Source organism: Mastacembelus armatus, chromosome 16 (genome assembly GCF_900324485.2).
Source record: "Mastacembelus armatus chromosome 16, fMasArm1.2, whole genome shotgun sequence".
In the NCBI taxonomy this organism is placed as follows: Eukaryota; Metazoa; Chordata; class Actinopteri; order Synbranchiformes; family Mastacembelidae; genus Mastacembelus; species Mastacembelus armatus.
The window spans coordinates 5,584,036-5,601,774 of NC_046648.1; the positions used below are offsets into that span (position 1 = coordinate 5,584,036).

General features: G+C 40.0%; 1 protein-coding gene across 1 annotated transcript; it reads right to left on the minus strand.

Annotated features, from left to right (window-relative positions):
- Positions 1–3,471: 3,471 nt before the first annotated feature.
- Positions 3,472–15,007, minus strand: gapdhs (glyceraldehyde-3-phosphate dehydrogenase, spermatogenic). The gene is made up of 11 exons (XM_026293236.1): positions 14,931–15,007; positions 7,198–7,256; positions 6,585–6,681; positions 6,259–6,365; positions 5,441–5,531; positions 5,218–5,336; positions 4,999–5,080; positions 4,670–4,821; positions 4,406–4,568; positions 4,092–4,189; positions 3,472–3,962 (listed from the first exon to the last, which is right to left on the minus strand). The coding sequence occupies exons 2-11, from the start codon at positions 7,224–7,226 to the stop codon at positions 3,893–3,895; spliced, it is 1,008 nt and encodes a 335-aa protein (XP_026149021.1). The 5' UTR covers positions 7,227–7,256; positions 14,931–15,007; the 3' UTR covers positions 3,472–3,892.
- Between the last annotated feature and the right edge of the window lie 2,732 nt (positions 15,008–17,739).

Below are 17,739 nucleotides of genomic sequence, written 5' to 3' on the forward strand. Positions count from 1 at the left end.
CGTCCCTGCCAGGAAGCGCAGGCCCGTCCAAACCTGAAAGATACAAGGCAAGTCACTCGCTCTCACTTTCTTTCCTTTTATCAGAGGAAAAACCACATGTTCAACACAGTGACCACAGAGCAGTGGTGCAAAATTGTAATACATGCAGGGTGACTTACTACATTACTGGTATAAAATCAATTCATTGTAATGTATAGTTAGATTTATAATTTATTTTGTGAATTTCCTTTTAAATAACAAGGCTAAAAAAATCTAAGTAATATGTCTTAAATTTCTTTTGATTTTCTTTGATTAAACTCTAAACCTAACAAAGTGGTTACAAGATACAAAATACTTTTTTTTTTAAAAACTTCTAAAATTATTTTTATTGAGAAATTTTATTGAGTTTTATTTCTGCAGGTCTCTCAAAACAAAAATAAACTACAAGATCAGAACTCACTTAAATTCAACATGTGATAAACAATGGCAGGTATACAATAGTTCACTTTAAAAACGCCAGGTCTGTACCATATGGGAGAAATCTAGTTACGAGGTCAATGGATTTCAAGACAGTGTTGTGTAAAAATGTGTAGAAACATTCTCCAACCTCATCAGTTGTGGCACTGGAGATCCGGTCTCTGACATAGCTGTAGTCTTTTAAGGAACCTATGCTCAGGAGATTGTAGGTGTAAATGCAGGGCTCTGGGGTGTCAACACATGATTCAGTTCGATCCTTGCAGTACATCAGGGCTTCCTCCCACGTTTTGTTCTCTTTGACCAGCACCAGATTGTCATCATAGCAGACAAACTGAAGCTCATTGGAGCACACATTGCTGTACCACTTGGTTGTGTAAGGATTAAAGTAGCCACAGTCTGAGTTGAGTGGTTGTTCTGGTGCCCACTTTCTGTAGTTAGACTGAGTACTTCCAGTCCACTTCCAGCTATCACCACCCTCTCTGTATAGTCCAATCCACCCAGTGCTTTGTAAGTTATCTTGTTTTAAGTTAGCTAGTCCAAGACTAGCGATTGTGACTAGGTTATAGTTATTAACCTGACAGTACTGCAAGGCACTGCTCCAGTTACATTCAGCTGTGTTATATAGAATGTTGGTCCCGTGTGAGCAGTATGTACCATGTTTATATGAACATAGATCACTGTACCACACACTTTTTTCCGCAAATGCACAGTGACTGCTCTGTTGTCCACTGGCCCAGTCACTCCTCAGTGAGAGGTCCTCTCCAGTGAGCCCTTCTCCAGTTCTGAAACAAACAAATGATATTTCGCTTAGCAACTGCAACTGTATTCATACTTCAAACTACTGAAATATTGTAAACAGCATAAATATTGTTTCAGAACAGGATACTCACTGTAAATTTATCCATCTCCAGAGTGAGTCATTCTTTGGGTCCCTATGTAGTCCAATCCAGACTTGGGTGACATCTAAGCCCATTAACCACTGAGCCATATCTAATTTCTTCACTGTTTGCCAAGTCACCATGTCAATGTAGTTTGCCTGGCAGTACGATCTCCCGGCTGTCCAGTTCATCATTTTATCTGGAAGATAAATGATCCTTTCTATAACATCTGCCTGCAAACAAGATATAACAATGATCAGGAAACACAATGCAAGCTCAGTGCTGATCCTGTTCCCCATCACTGGTTCTGTCACCACAAGTCAGAGATGGCCGGGCCCCTGTTAGCCAGTGTGTGGTTTGGTCAGCAGCTGGTGAGGAGCTGTCATGCTTTATACCTGAACACCTCCCTGGACACACCTCATCACATCCAGCTGACCAGTAGCACCTCTCCACACCTGCTGGCATGACTAGGTGTAGTAATGTTTGATTATAATGTTAATCTAAATTCTATCATTATAGCCTGTAGAATGTTTCTCAAAAGTTTTTGTTTGGAGTTTTTTAAACTTCCTGTCATGCTAAGTTTTAAATCAGTGCTAGTTTTATGTCTGTGCTAATGCAGGTACCCTCTAGACCCTGGGATACAAAAAAATCACAATGGCAAATTGGTGTGATGCCAGTGGTATATTTTTGTCATTAGGAAAACATTGTCTTGATTTTGTGTCAGCATAAGCTCTATTTAAAATATATAATAAAAAAATGTGGGAAAAAAGAATTACAAAACAAAGTGGATCCAAAGCCAGTCATGTGTGCAGTAAAATGTTGTGCTCACTCCATCTGAATCCTTCATTCAAATCCTGTACATTCAAAACTGTCCAGTCTCTGTGATTGCATGGGGAAATTAGGCTGCAGGCAAATGGCTGGATTTGAATCTTTGTAGACAAGAGATGCAAATGAGAACAATCTTGTGCCTGTTTACCAGACTTGTCTTACTGTACCTTAGTTTCCATCCAATGTTATCTCTTCAAACAAAATGCAACATTGCTTTAGTTCAAAAGCATAGCAGGTAAGAGCATTCTGAAATAAAGATGTCAGTGTTAACACTTAACATGAACAGTGTTCTTGGTCCCAAATTTTCAACACTTCAACACATGGGCTTTTCTTTATTTTTCAAGCTATATCTAAAATCTGATGACTGGGATATGATTGTTTCTATGCAGACAATTCATTCAAACATATAATTAACACTAAGCGTCTACCACACCACCACCACACTTATATAAATAAATAGGTGATATTTTTTAATAGCACATATAAAGGCCACATATAAAACCAGTAATGATCCTTATATAACAATTGTTGCAATATAAGGACCTGTGAAATGTTTTTGCTGTTGCAGTGTGTTCAGTAAAACAGCAGGTGGCAGTGCAGCAAAAATGACTAGTATTGAAAGCTGCCCAATAAATGTCATGGAGTAAAACCAACAATACTACCTTCAGAATTATAGTGTTATAAACGTGTAAAGTAGCATGAACCTGAACTATCCAGCCAGAAGTACCTAAAATATGCATTTCACCACCACAGTTACACAGTACAAGAGGACACATGGTTTGAAAAAGGATTTAGATTTTTTTAAGTGAACCGATCAGCAAGAATTTGGATATTTAGCACATGCTCCATCAATATCTACTTCTTCTCCAAAGAGAAATTGATATTCTCTCCTGACTATCCAGCCTTATGTATCTTTGCAACAGAATTTCCAGTTACACTGATATATGAACATTTATATTTAGCAGATTGCTGCTGATGCCTACAACCTTTACATGGTTGGAATATCAGAATAGTCCAAAAAAACAAATTTATATCTTATTTCCACCATTTCTTCACAACAGTTATCCTTCTGTATTGACAGGCGGAGTAAACCTGGACACTATATAATTAAAATGTAATGTAAAAGCAAATATAATGATAGAAGAACAAGAGTTTTACTTGAACAATTATTACAACTGAAAAATGTTGCATTGGATACACACGGGCTGCATAAATGATTAAGTGCTTGCCAAGACCAAAAAAATTTAAAGTGAGGGGCATCAGTCAGTACACATTAAAATAATAATAATAACAACGAGCCAGGACAGTGTGAGGTTTTTCAAGTTTTATTTCTTGTCTCATTGCTCTTAAGCAGAGTTACAGTAGTTCTTCCTCTCAGCTTCCTCCTTCCACTGGTGATTCAGCTTTTAAAACACACCAACAGGGAGATGGGTACAGTAGTTACCATGGTACTGAGCCATAACAACACATCTAAAGTGGCAGTGGGAGATGGAGAGGGGACACACAGACACAAATACTGTAACTAACCACTTTTCTGGTTCTGAAAAGAAAAAAGGAGAAACTCAGGACACTCAAACACACTGCTGCTACCTACTGTACGTATACTGTAGTAGAGCTAAGGGCTGTGATGCTATGACTTGGCTATGATCAGGGCATGAGTGTAAAAGAGAGGGATTAGGAGGATGGTTGGGGTGGTCCCTTTCCTGACTTCTGTTTTGGCCAGGACAACTCTACTCTTTGGAGTGCATGTACAGCAGCAGGTCAGCAACACGGTGGCTGTAGCCAAACTCATTGTCATACCTAGAGAGAAAGAGGGAGGAAAAACAAGACAGATAAAATCAAACATTTGGTTTTGATACAGTAACAGTGTGAACACTTGAATTACAGCTATTGTGCTGCTTTAAATGAACAAAGCCTCTGAAAACTAACCAGGAAATAAGCTTGACAAAGTTGTCATTGAGGGAGATGCCAGCACCAGCATCAAAGATGGAGGAGTGGGTGTCACCAATGAAATCAGAAGACACCACCTGCAAAACACAAACCAGACCAGGCAAATTTTAGTGAGTCTGTTTCCATTTTCTCAAAAAATAAATTATCACATTCATTTGGGACAGGAACAAATGTTTTCAGTGTAATCTATCAAAACAAAATAAATGAATAAGCACGTCCCACTACGTTACAACTCCAGTTCCGACATTATTCCTACATATTAACCATGTTTGTGAAATATCTTCAGCTGTTACCTGGTCTTCAGTATAACCCAGGACTCCCTTCAGAGGCCCACGTGCAGCCTTCTTCACAGCTTCCTTAATCTCAGCATAAGATGCAGGCTTGGAAAGACGGCATGTCAAGTCAACCACTGACACATCGGCCACTGGCACCCTGAATGCCATACCTGTGAGCTTGCTAAAGAAGATAGAAGAGAGATATGAGACTTTTTAGGCCTTTCTCGAATTCCCTGTTGCAGTTAGTAAAGGCTTAGCTGATGATGGTGAGGTTGTTCTTACCCATTGAGCTCAGGAATGACTTTGCCCACTGCCTTGGCAGCACCAGTGGAGGCTGGAATGATGTTCTGGTGGGCACCGCGGCCATCACGCCAGGCCTTGGCGCTGGGACCATCCACTGTCTTCTGAGTTGCTGTGTATGCATGGACTGTAGTCTACAGAGGAGTGTGACATTTTAAACACAGGAAACATACATTTTCATACATATAAGTAAGGCTCACTGTTCAAATTAATTTTTTTCTGAATCTAATATACAGCACCAAATTAAAAAAAAACAAAACAAAAAAAAAACACGAGTTTTTATGAGCACGCACAGATTTCATATAACTTACCATAAGAGCCTCCTCAATGCCAAAGTTATCATGGATGACTTTGGCCAGGGGGGCCAGGCAGTTGGTGGTACAGGAGGCATTACTATCAACACAAAGACAGACACATCACTCACTACCTGAGTAGATTCAACTCATACATTTCTCTATTTAGACCTCATAATATTGTCAAAATTAACACTGCACTGTGTGAATGTATATCCAAGACTAAAGTTGAGTTACCTGACGATGGTCATGGAGGAGGGGTCGTATTTGTCCTCATTCACTCCCATGACAAACATTGGAGCATCAGGTGATGGGGCGGACACAACCACACGCTGAGCCCCACCCTGCAGGTGAGACTGCAAGAGAGCAGGAGAGAAGAGGTTAAAAATTGAAGTGTCCGGCAGTCTGTATATATATGTGTTGCTGTACATGTACATATGTTATGTGTGGGTATACATACAGAGGCTTTCTCCACACTGAGGAAGACTCCAGTGGACTCAACAACATATTTGGCTCCAGCACTGCCCCATGGGATCTCTGCTGGCTTCATACTAGAGTTAAACACAGAACACAGTCATTAGTACCATTTGGTGACATTAAACTTAGGTAACAAAATATCAAAATACTACAAAAAAGTTGTACATTAACTGATTATCCTGTTGAATTAAGTATAAAGACCCTCTTTAGATACTTTTAAGTTAGGATTGAACAAAAAATAAGTTTTGATTTAACAACTTGGAATGTAAACATTAAGTGCACTGCCAAAAACACCAGACAGTTTATTAAAACTAGGAGACAAGGAGTGCTCACTGTGAAACAGGAATGTCTCTACACTTTGTTGGTACTGCCTTTTGAGGAGAGGAGGCGCCATTACTCAAAGGACTAAAACAACATTCAGTGCAATGGCAGGACAGGATAGCTACAGGAGTGAGGCCCAAGGCTTCAGAAAGCTTTGTTCCAGTGCCAGGAATGTACTCAGCATATGAAATAACAGGAGGTCAAAACAGCATAAAATATTATATTTTCCAGACTATAAGTTGTACCGGAGTATAAGTTGCTTTTAGCAAAAACAGCCTTGTTGAACATAAAAACATACTTAAGTTTCTTTCCTGTATTAGTCACAGGATAGGCCAGAGGAGTAAAAAAAGTGCCACTTATAGTCTGTAAAATACGGTACCTCACCATGAAATGAAACCTAAAATAAGGAAGGTAATTCAAACTGAAGTGCCAGCAAGTAGCAACACTGCAGATATACAACTGAACGTCATCATCACTTACCTCTGGAAGACAGAAATGGCATTACCATCAACGATGAGCTTGCCATCCTCCTGACAGATGTCACCATGATAACGGCCATGGGTGGAGTCATACTTAAACATGTAGACCTTAAGAGGAAGAAATAAAATGATGGGTATATAAAGGCAAGGGTAAACAAGGTAAATTCACAGTCAATTTAGCTACATGGTAAAATGTATACAATCCTTCAATAGATGCAGCAAGCTTAAATCTCGCATTACAACCCATTATTTAAGTGATAAATGATGATACATGTAGTTTTATACATATTTATGAATCATTTTATAAATAAGAGTACATTTTCTCACCATGTATTGCAAGTCAATGAAGGGGTCATTGATGGCGACAACCTTAATGCCCTTCTGAAGGCAAGCCCTCAAGACCAGACGGCCAATACGACCAAAGCTGCAGAGAGAAGAGATAAATTAATAATAGCTATGGGGAAAATGGTGGGAAACTTCCTCAGGATGTTGAACCACTCCTGGGACCACATGGATCTTCCAATAGCCTTTTCTGACTACCACAGAAAAAATATCTTAGTATGTATCCCTATCAGCAATTAGAAATCATGAGCTCTACTCCTCATTATTAATGCATGCAAAGCTCTTACCATTGCTGGAAGCTTTTACAGTGAATTAATTACAGAAAGAAAATCCATAGTTTTGGATAACTATTGTGTAAGGTCAGTTTAATATGTTGCAAGAAAAAAATAAATTCTACAACATGTAGCCACAGTAAATGTATTACATGAAGAGCTGCAGGCAGCAGGACAAACTTAAATCTGGGGTCACTGTCTAATATAAAAAATAAAACAGCCTTTCATCCCTCTCCCTAGTCATTTACTGTGCCCCCCCCCACCCACCCAATAATCCTAAAATCTGTCTGAACCATTCTTTTTATAATCCTGTGTTTTGAACTCACCCATTGATTCCAACACAGAGGTCTGACATGGCTGCTGCTGTTTAAGGGTGTGGAGTTACCTGAGGGAAACAGAAAAAAAGAGAAATTCATGACATTAGAAAGATGAAACCTGACTGATGAGCATAACAAAAAGATGCAAGCTATCAAATCTCACTTAGTAATGTCCTCTAACTGGCAACACACTGTCAGATAGAGAATAAGGCATCTGTTCTCAACAGCAGAGACTCACAGAGGCTTAATAATATGCCAGCAAATGCCCACTCTTCTTTGTGACTCTGTCAGATGGGAAGCTTGACAACAAACAAATGAATGTTTGGACTAAGGCAAACTGTTGGCCCGGCAGCAAGAGGTGGCTTTATTAAGGTTAGTGAAGTTGTGTGTAATATACAATTTGTGTGTGTGTGTGTGTGTGTGTGTTGCATTAGTGTAATGTGACCATGTCTAATTGGCCTCTCTAGTCTAAAGCTTCTGCTACAAGTCCAAAACACAGTCTGCATTTGTGTATGACCTGTATATCATTTGTCATATCACATATCACTTGGTATTATAAAACCCACCAGAACACCTTTTCTCATAATTTTTCTCTTCTTCCTTTATTCCTTTTCTTCTTCTTCAGTTGTACTGACCATCACACTGTTAACAGGTCTTCTCCTATGCTTTGTTCCTAAATAACTTGACGAGAGACTGGTAGTAGGACCATTTCAAAACACACCAAGGCTGGTGTGCAGAAGGTTTGTAACGTTAGTATAAGATAGAAAAGACAAAGTGGGCATAGGTGAGATTCAGTTCATCTTTAGGAAAAATACAGGATATAAATAGTGTTTTATGTGCATCCGCTGCAGGAGTAGGTAGGCGTTCATGCATATCATGCACAGACATGTTTAGTAAATATAATATTAAGGGAGTGACAAAGTGGTAGGTATGTAACAACAAACAGACTTGTCTGCTGACTGAAGAGAGAGGAAGTCTGGCCTTGATTCAACTATGTGGCCTCTATACCCTCTGCTTTCATATTTTACACTCATCTGCTCAACCACCTGCACCATGCCTGCTTTGTCCTCTCCTCCCCTCTTTCTTCCGCCAACTGGTCTGGTGATTGCTTCCCCTCTCTTTTCCTCTCTTCACATTCTGTACCTTCTAACTAACTCCACTTCTTCTTCTTCTACACTTTTGACCTATGTCTGTCAGTGGTAGCCCAAGGAGGCACTCTTTGCAATGGGGTGTTGGCCTGGCCAGAAGCTAACGTGTGAGTGTATGTGACAGGCACAGGTAAAGTAAGGGCAACATGGACTGTCCTTGAAAGTGGCTGACTGGTTTTAGACTACTGTAATCTCCTAATCTGTTGTGAGTGTCACACTGTGAATGCGTGTGTCAGTGGGGAACATGTAGGACAGGCCTGTGGGAGCACCTTAGATAGGCTAAAGGGGGCAACCAGGACAGCCTGTCAAACATGAACAATCATAGACGATAGCTTGGAACATTTTAACCTGGATTTATTCACTTGTTATTAAGCAAACATAGATGCTCTCTCATGGCTGGACTGTAACACTGTTTTTCCATTATTAGTATCTATTTATTGAAAAATCTGCCACAGCTCCAACAGTACTTGTTAGTAACATTTTTTCTTGTTAGCATATTGCTGTCCTGTCAGAGCAGAGATGCCATTTTGCGCTCTACTGCTACTGCATCCATAATGCAAGGTCACCCACAGAGAAATGCAGAGAGAGAGAGGTAAACAGAGCTTGACCAGGCTGTTCTCACATTACTGTCCTTTTCTTTATACTTGGTTCCCACTGCATTCACAAAACTCATCAGTAGCCTTCTCCCTTTCCTCTTTTGAACGCTACCCTGTATGCTTGTGCACTTTTCCACTATTTGTCTCACTCCTTGGCTCAGTCTCTCTCTCTCTCAATAAGAACCGCTCCATTTTCTCTATACAGAGCAGTTGCCCTGGGTTTTACAACATAAAATGGCTGCTCTACTGTCACACTACTCTTCCTTTGAATGAGTTTACTATTTCAATCACTATGGCACATAAAATGTGTGGCTAGAGGAGCCACATTTGAGAGGTCTGGTGGAAGAGATGTGGTCCCATATGTGAAGAAGTTGAGAATATGATTAAATTACTGTGATCATATTTGACAGTTAGTTGTTTGAGTAAAACAATATCAAAATGTAAGTGTTAGAAATGCTACTACAGGGTAGGTGCATGTGTGTCAGTCTCCCTGAGTGTCACTCTAGTCTGCCAACAGTGTATATTTAGACAATCAATGGGAGAAGAGGGAAGGGTTAAAGCATCCATGCATGTTTATTTCATTATTTCAGTTAAGACTTAAATTCTGATTATACATCCTGTTAATGCTGAGTGGCTTTACAGGTGAAACTGAATAGCTTGTGTAAGCCAGTAATATTACTGGGCCATGTTGTACTAAAATCATCACTTTATGCAGCAGTAATGAATGAATGGAATTTAAAACTGCACTATCATATCTTCTTGTAGCACCAGCTGGTCTTGTAACACCAAAACATGCAAAATGTTTGGTAATAAATTTCAAAATAAATTGACTGCAACATGTCTACACATATATTTGGTTAGATCCCTGTTATGTTATCATTATAAAATACAATGTTTTATTTAACTTTTACATATACAGGAACACTTTATATGCCATTTTATATTAGAAAAAAAACTCTATAGTCAACAGCACTTTTACTTCACCGCAGTCCTGTCTCTTCTGACTGTAGACCAATCAGCCCTCATGTGTTATTCAGCACGTACTCTGTGGCAGCAGTCAGACATGCCCCAGCTCATAGAGGCAGCGTTGTGCAGAGCAGAGCAGAGAAGCTGTTTTTAAGTGCAGCTCACAATCTGCTGACACTCATTAAAATGTTGGAAGATGAGTTGGAGAGACTGCCAGATACATGAAGTGTAGAAAGGTTCTTTCAACAATTTTCTGACCATCTACAACAAACTCAGATTTACTACACTGAGCCCTCAGAAAACAGCTTTAAAAGGACTAATTTAAGAGTGTCAAGTACTGAAAACCCATGATATTGTTATCAGTGTTGGGAAATCAACTGAAAAGGAACTTTCTAAAACTCATGCACTTCCCTTTTGGTGAAGGCCTAGTTGAAAGCACCACAATGGCAATGAATGGTATTTTGGCCTCAGTGTCTGAATCTCCCCACCACCCAAACAAATCATTAAAATTCTGCAGCCTCCATCCACCCCCCCCTGTTCATCTGACTTTTCCATTCTTTATTTGGTGTATTTAGGTTATCATAACCCTGCAAGCCCTCTGAGCTGTGACCCATTTTTCCCATTTTCCAGTTAAAATGGGTGAGGTGGGCTATGCAACACACAACTGCCATGTGATGCAAAAATAAAAACAAAAAATACCATCACCCTTTTTTTTTCTAGTAAAACCTGTTTATTATAAACTTATCTCACACATTCACAAACAATTCTCCTTATGATTTATTACAAAACCCAGTTTAACAGTGATTCAGAAATGTCACATGAACATTTCAGTAAATTCTATCACATCATAATTACAGCTATGCATGTGCACTGGAGGGACCACTGAGGGAAAGATGGCTCATAACTAGTTGACTACTAAAGGACAAAGACAACAGACTGCATCATGTAGTAAAACCTTCAATCAGAGAAAAAAAAAAACTGTTGGATGACTGGAAGAGCAAGTAAGAAGAGAGGAAAGGAGAGGACTTCATTTCTGCCAATACCTCCCGTAATGTCAAGCACCCAGATAAACACCAGTTTTTCTTTTGTCTGTAATATCTCTGCAGCTTACAGTCACCTGCTATTCTCCCTTATATGTACCTGAGGTTTGAGGAGCACAGATAGCTCACAGTAGGCTGCAGTTCACATACACACAGGCCACATATTCAACAATTCACCTTATTATTTAGGATGATGACTGGCCTGTTGGTTTAGTATATAGACTAGCTGTTACCGTTAAAAGTATAACTGGATAACAACCTATATTCATGTGACAAGAGGCTAGGTTTAGACTAAAACTAGTATACTTATTTTTTTGGTAAGCCAGGTCTGCATATCCACTGGAAATTGAATTTCCAGTATCTACTGTAACACTCAGCCAACCTTTCTCCTTAGTCTGCCCTGCCTTCAGATGTCAGCTACTCAAACCTTTCTTTCAAACTTTTTATCCTTCTGTCACACCCTCTTCCTCTCCAGTGTTTTTCCACTGCAGTGAGTTGATTGGCTATAGGCCAAACAAACTGACCAATTAGATCATGTTTTCTCTTTTTGCCAGCCTCTGTAGTCCACTTCATACATTTGAGTGAGTTATAGACTTTATAGTCACTGATTTTTTTCTGAGCTATGGACCATTTATACTTTGTGTCCTTACTAAAGATTTAATGAATGAATATAGACACTTATAGGAGCATATTAGTGATTTGGAGTCAAAAATTGTGGTCTGCTGCTCCTGTATACCTGCTTCCTTGCTCTTTATAATCTCACTGCTCAGGCAATGTCACTTTGCTCCTGCTGCATTCGCTGTCCAACACCATCACATCACTAGTCAGACACATACACACACACACACACACACACACACACACAACACCCCAGCCTGTGTGTCCTACTTAGAAGGCACGGTGTGAGGTCCACTCTTTCTATCAGACATTCAATTAAGGACATATTAGCATAAGCAGCCACAAACTTTAGGGTGTGACATGGAGATAGATTCATGTAGTCCTCTGACCAAATATACAGAGGCCTGGGTTAAGATAAAGCTACTACTATTGTAGTTTTTCAAAGACTTGGTCATATACACAAAAATGCAATTCAACCATCACGAATTAATAAAATGTGTGTTGTCTCAAACTGCAGACAACTCAGCAGGTGTGAGACATGACCACTCTGCAGAAGTAATGCTGGACCACACACATACACTGCCCATAGCCCTGTGAGATTGCATCAGAAGGCAGATGACAAATATACTTCTTAAAGTCTGTCCCTTGATCTTGTCTCTCAGCCAGTCAATTTACAGTACACCTTTATTCTCTGTGTGCAATTATCTTCAAATTACTTCAATAAAAAAGTGCCTTGTACATGTAGGGGCCTTCCGAGCTAAAGGGTTTGTAGGGTTTTTTCCCCTAAATGGTCAACTGAGTCGCTGTGGAGTTCTTTCTGTCTTACACACATCCTGGATGAAATGACTGGTCGAGTCAGTTGCAGAGAAAAAAAAAAAATCAAGAGGGACACTCATACTAACCTCAGCCTACTGACAACCACACTATAGCTTTAAGTGAAAGACTTGTCAGTGTGTTTCAATTTGGAAAAAAATACTCATAACAACCCTATGAGAGACCAATGACTCAAACCTCTATGTAAATTAATGTCACAAAATAAATTCACTCTTCTTGGCAGTGAGTTTGAACTACCTGCAGAATGCAGTGAACTAACCTGTACTGCAGCCTGCCTGCAGAGGGTAGTAAAGGGGAAAGGAAAACCTGAACACCGGAAATTCCACTCTACACCAATGTCATAGGTACTCCACGTTTAGCTTGTGTGATTGTCCGCACTTTCTTAATAACATGGCTGTAGACCTTGTTCAGTTGGACTAACGTATCCATAATCCCATCAGATAACAGTTTACTTTCTATTCATCAAAGCAGTACATGTCAGTTACAGTCACTGACATTTATATTTCAGAGATTTCCCTCACACCCTGATCTACAGCACTCACTCAGCAAAATTAATGCTCAAGTAAGTATGAGAGACATCATGAGTCATCAACTTTTGCGCACTGACCAAACAACAAGTGGAAATTTTTAACCACAGAAAATAAATGCTTGGATGAAACTAAAAGACTAAATTTCAAAATATGAACCTAGAGGATGGTTATAACCCTAAATCATGTTCATTAAAAAGATTTTTTTCTTTCAAAACCTATGATCAGAGCTTCCTGATAGGGTGAGGCCTGTTATTAAAAGCCTACAGTTATTCAGAGCTTGAGTTATGAGGAGTGACTCCCCATGTCCTAGCTCAGTATGGATAACAAAGCTCAAGTTAATAAGGAGTTTGAGAACAAAGCTGAAAGGCTGGGCAGCATCACTATAGCAGCTCAGGGCCTTCCGTGACCTTGCTAAGCTGGAGTGATGACCTTCAGCAGTGAGACAAGGCCAGACATGGCTGCATCTGCATGTACCACACCTACATGAGGTGAATGAAAATAACTGCAAGCAAATACACATTGCAATAATTAATGATACAGTATCACTTACTGTACTTTTTCTTTTATCTTTATAAATAATAATTAAACATATAATGGTTATCAATATGAGGCAATGGTGATTCAAATGCTTGCAGAATATGAGTGTGTGGTTTCCAGGCATTGTTATAATGAATTAGAAAGATATTTTAAACATGTATGCTTCTGTTAACTTCTCCTTACTATTTTTTTTTACCATAGGACATAGATGACTGGTATTCAGTTTTCTAAGTAAAGCTCGGTTCTGATATTTAAATAAAATAGAGGCAAGCTTTTACCGTATCATTTTTTAAAAACTCAGCCCTTTTCTCTGCACATCAACAAGTCTATTAAATCTGGACTCGAACTGCGGCAGAATCATGCGACATTACACTGCCTGGCTGCCTATCGGGCGCATCACTGGACGGCTCGTATCCTCTTTCATCTTTCGACAGGACATACGCGTATTCGATCGTTCATTGCATCACTGTGACTTCTGCTTTCCGTCACTTTGAGAGTACAGTTAATCTGAAATCAAATGGCGCAACGATGGCATCCTTCATCATGAAGACCGGGGGAGTCACGTAGCTTCACCGTTCATTCATAACATTACACCGACTTCATTACAAACCACAGCACTAAGTATTACAGTGAGGTTTTACTGCGCAGCTTCTGCACTTCTATTCCCACTTACACGCGTTATTATTGAGTGTTAAGCCGTGATAAACGTAGTGTAAGTGTTGTATTAGATTACATAACATGGAGACTAATCCACTTCCGCAAAGATGCAGCAATGGGAACTGCCAATGTCACGTCACCCGCTCAGGAAGACAGCGCAGTTTCCAACGATTTTTACATTAAAGATGGGCGATAATTAACGTTTGCGGCTTGTCTTTGCAGTGCGGCATCATTCCTTCCTTTTGCATTCCTGCAATTTTAATTATTTGGGGTGTTTACATTTCTAGTAGGTTAAATGATGCAACGAAAAGACGCAGAAAGCATTACACAACAGCAAGCCTCTCTCCAGACTGCAAGGCCATGACCGCATCCCCTCCCCTCCTCCCGTTTCTCTTCCTGCCCCATTAAAACGTGCATCCTGTTTTAGCCTCCCTAACGCTAAATAACCTTTTCAAGCTATTAATCTCTCGTCAGTGCATGAGTGTTTGTACTGCGTAGTTTTACGAAAGCCACGTTTTAGGCCGGTTGCTGGCAACGTTAATGTCAGTTTCAAGAAATAAGCGCAAAATTTCACGGTAAAAATTAATAAATTACATTTAAAACTACAACTAGAGAGCTAAAGTCTGTTAACTGCGTTAAGTTTATATATGGCAGGACGTCATTTCTGCGCCAAGAAATGCGTTAATATTTATAAAAAGAATAAAGGCTGAAACATGTGAAGACACTTTAACGTCCTCATTTTAGACAGTTTAGTCAAATATGTGTCACTTAGCCGTTGTCTCTACACACTGCAGTGTGACAGGGGATATGACCTACCTCGCTGCTGATGCTTCTTCAGTCTGTGTGTGCAGCCCACACAACCGCCTTCCGCTTTTATATGGAACACGTGCCTCGGGGAGCTCGGTAGCCCTGGCGACGTGACGTCATGTCATCCTGTGCTGCTCGGATCCATTCGGAACGCGGGCCTGGTCACGGTGTCAGCGGCTGCCATAGTAACAGCAGGGATGAACCGGGCCTGTCTAACGTGTGATTTAAAAACATGTTATTGTCGGAATAAAGTTGAGAGCTGTGTGGAGGATGAAAGATGATATTTAGCGGAGACACAGACAGGCGGAGGCAGAGGAGGGATGGCTGCACTGGCAGGACGCCAACGAGGAAGTGGTGAGGAATGATGAAGCATTTTTTCTCCCATCATTTTTACCGCGAAAGGAGGTGGAGACGTGGATGTGACGAAACACTGGGGAACGTGGTTTGAGACATGTAGCTACACAGACACAGGGAACCAGGAGCTTTAGACCGCAGAAGTCAGAATTAACGCCGGCCCCACCATGTGCATGTGACAGGGGGCTGTTGCACTGTAATAGCAAAGTATGACCAGGCCTCCATCTGCGCATCGATCTGTGAAGGACTGTGTGTATGTGGGCTAGGTGTGCGTGTACCTATATGGATGGACGCACCATCAGTTAAGAAGTCATGAACTAACATTCCCATGGAAACTGTCCTGCTTTATGATTATGAACCAATATTGAATAAAGTAGAGTAAAAATAAATAATACATGTGTTAATTATGTATTCTTTCCTATACCTCTCATGTCACAGCACGTGTCAGGACAAGCCTACGTGAGTACAGCTGCGTACAGCTGAGGTGCAAAATGGGAAATCCCTGCAGTGCAGTGAAAGTAGGAACATTGGTTGACCGACATGATTTGCACACATGCTCCATTTCGTCATTTTTGATTTGCGTTTTATTCCTGTGATGTGAAGCAAGACTGGATGGTGTTCCTTAGCAAGCTGGTCCTAGTCACAGTTCTGGCGAGTTTAAGTCCAGATGGTGCTCAGTCGTGATGGGACACTGGATGCAGACTAGTCCACACCGTATCGGCCTTTGTAAGCACATGAGTCCACGTGGTTATGGACCCATGTACTTGTCATTCTGCAGGATTTAAACAGAATAGACTAGTCTGTTTTATCTGTCTTTCATAATATGATGTTTTTACAGTTCAACCAAAATAAAGGTACAGTGGCTGCAGTTAAAGGCTTCTCCTTTCAACATCACTGAGGAAGGAAACCAGAGGAAGTTTTATTGAACAAAATAACATTAAAAAAAAAATTATAACCACTTGTTTTCTGACTCTGGGTTCAGATATTCTTACTCCATACAAATGCAGTGTCAATGGGTTGGCCAGCCGGTGTCGCAATTTTTTACTATGTCACATTGTTTCCTATACAGGCTATTTCATATTGTTCCTCCTTATCCATCACCAAATAAATATTTCCCATAAAAACCCATAACGACTTTTTTTCTCTTTGACCCCTGAGGTTTATATGTAAAAGATTCTTACATATAGTATGAGACTAACTGCTCAATTGTATTTTATTTCTTAGTTTTTTTTAGCTATTGTTTTCATGTTTATGTTCATGACGCGACGTTATGTCCAATCCAATCAATGCATGTAATAAATCTGCTAATTTTTGTATTTAAAAAAAAAAAAAAAAAAAGATATTAGCCAGCAGGTCCCACTCATTACCAGAAGTTAAACTATGGCGCCATCTTGTGGACACACCAGCATTTTGCACACCAACATCAGTGTGTGCCAGCTTCCTGTTTTTCTTAGATTTAAAATGAAGATAAATCAGTATAGTTTGGACAATGAGCTATATGCAACATATGGATTTCTACAGAACCTCTGTTTGTTTTCAGTGGAATCTATATGTGTCTTGTGGTGCTCATTACAGTGGAAAGACCATGAAAAAGTTTGGAACGGATTGTGGAAGCAGTTGGGATAGTAAATGCTGAACCTATCATTATCTTTGGCCTCACCACTGGGAAGTGGCACTGCTGCTCTACTAAACAGATCTGCACAAGGTGAGAGAGAGGTGAAAGAGCCATAGATGTGTCAAACTGCACGGAAGCAACAAGGCCAGAACAGATTGTGAGTGTTCCTGTTCCAGACTAGAGGCACCTGGTCCTGGACAGATGTGGATAAAATGTGGTTCCATAGGGTGCATCTCCCTGACAGCCATTAAAAACATCTTCAGTGATGTATGATCCTAATGTGATTTGATCACCTGCTTTGTGACTTGTCGTTGACCTTTAAAGAACCATCTGCTGTATATATGCCGAGTAAGCACTCTGACTCAGAAAGATCCATAATCCTGTGAAAATGTTTTTCCTATTATTTATATTTCCCATTATTTTCCAGTTCCTTAGACCTTCTTTAAAATAGCGATACAATCATGGGCAGTGTGCCATATGATGGGATGACACAGAGGAGGGATTCGACATGTGGGCAATTGAATTGCACTTTCAGTCAGTTTCTTTTTTGTGCACCAGAGGGCAAACTTGTCTTTACAGTGATACAGTTGTATCACTGTTGCTTAGTGCTAATTCACTTTCACTTGAATCTAGTTTTACATTAACAAGAACAAACAAATGAGTGAATATGCAAAAGAACAAATAAATGAGTAAATAAATATGTGAAATAAAGCAATGTCTAACAGAGACAGATACAATGTATAGGCCATGTCTTCTGTGCACTGTTGGGATTATGCTGATGAGGATTTGATGTTCCACGACAAGAGCAAGGTTTACAAAAATGTATGAGCTAATGGTATTTAAAAAGAT

What these genes read in the sequence shown, in the direction of transcription:
- gapdhs (XM_026293236.1), bottom strand. Translation starts at nt 7,226, where the DNA reads ATGTCAGACCTCTGTGTTGGAATCAATGG. An exon ending in TCAGTGTGGAGAAAGCCTCT is followed by an intron (nt 5,337 to 5,440) that starts GTATGTATACCC and finishes GCTCTCTTGCAG; the next exon opens with TCTCACCTGCAGGGTGGGGC. An exon ending in TTTGTCAAGCTTATTTCCTG is followed by an intron (nt 3,963 to 4,091) that starts GTTAGTTTTCAG and finishes CTTTCTCTCTAG; the next exon opens with GTATGACAATGAGTTTGGCT.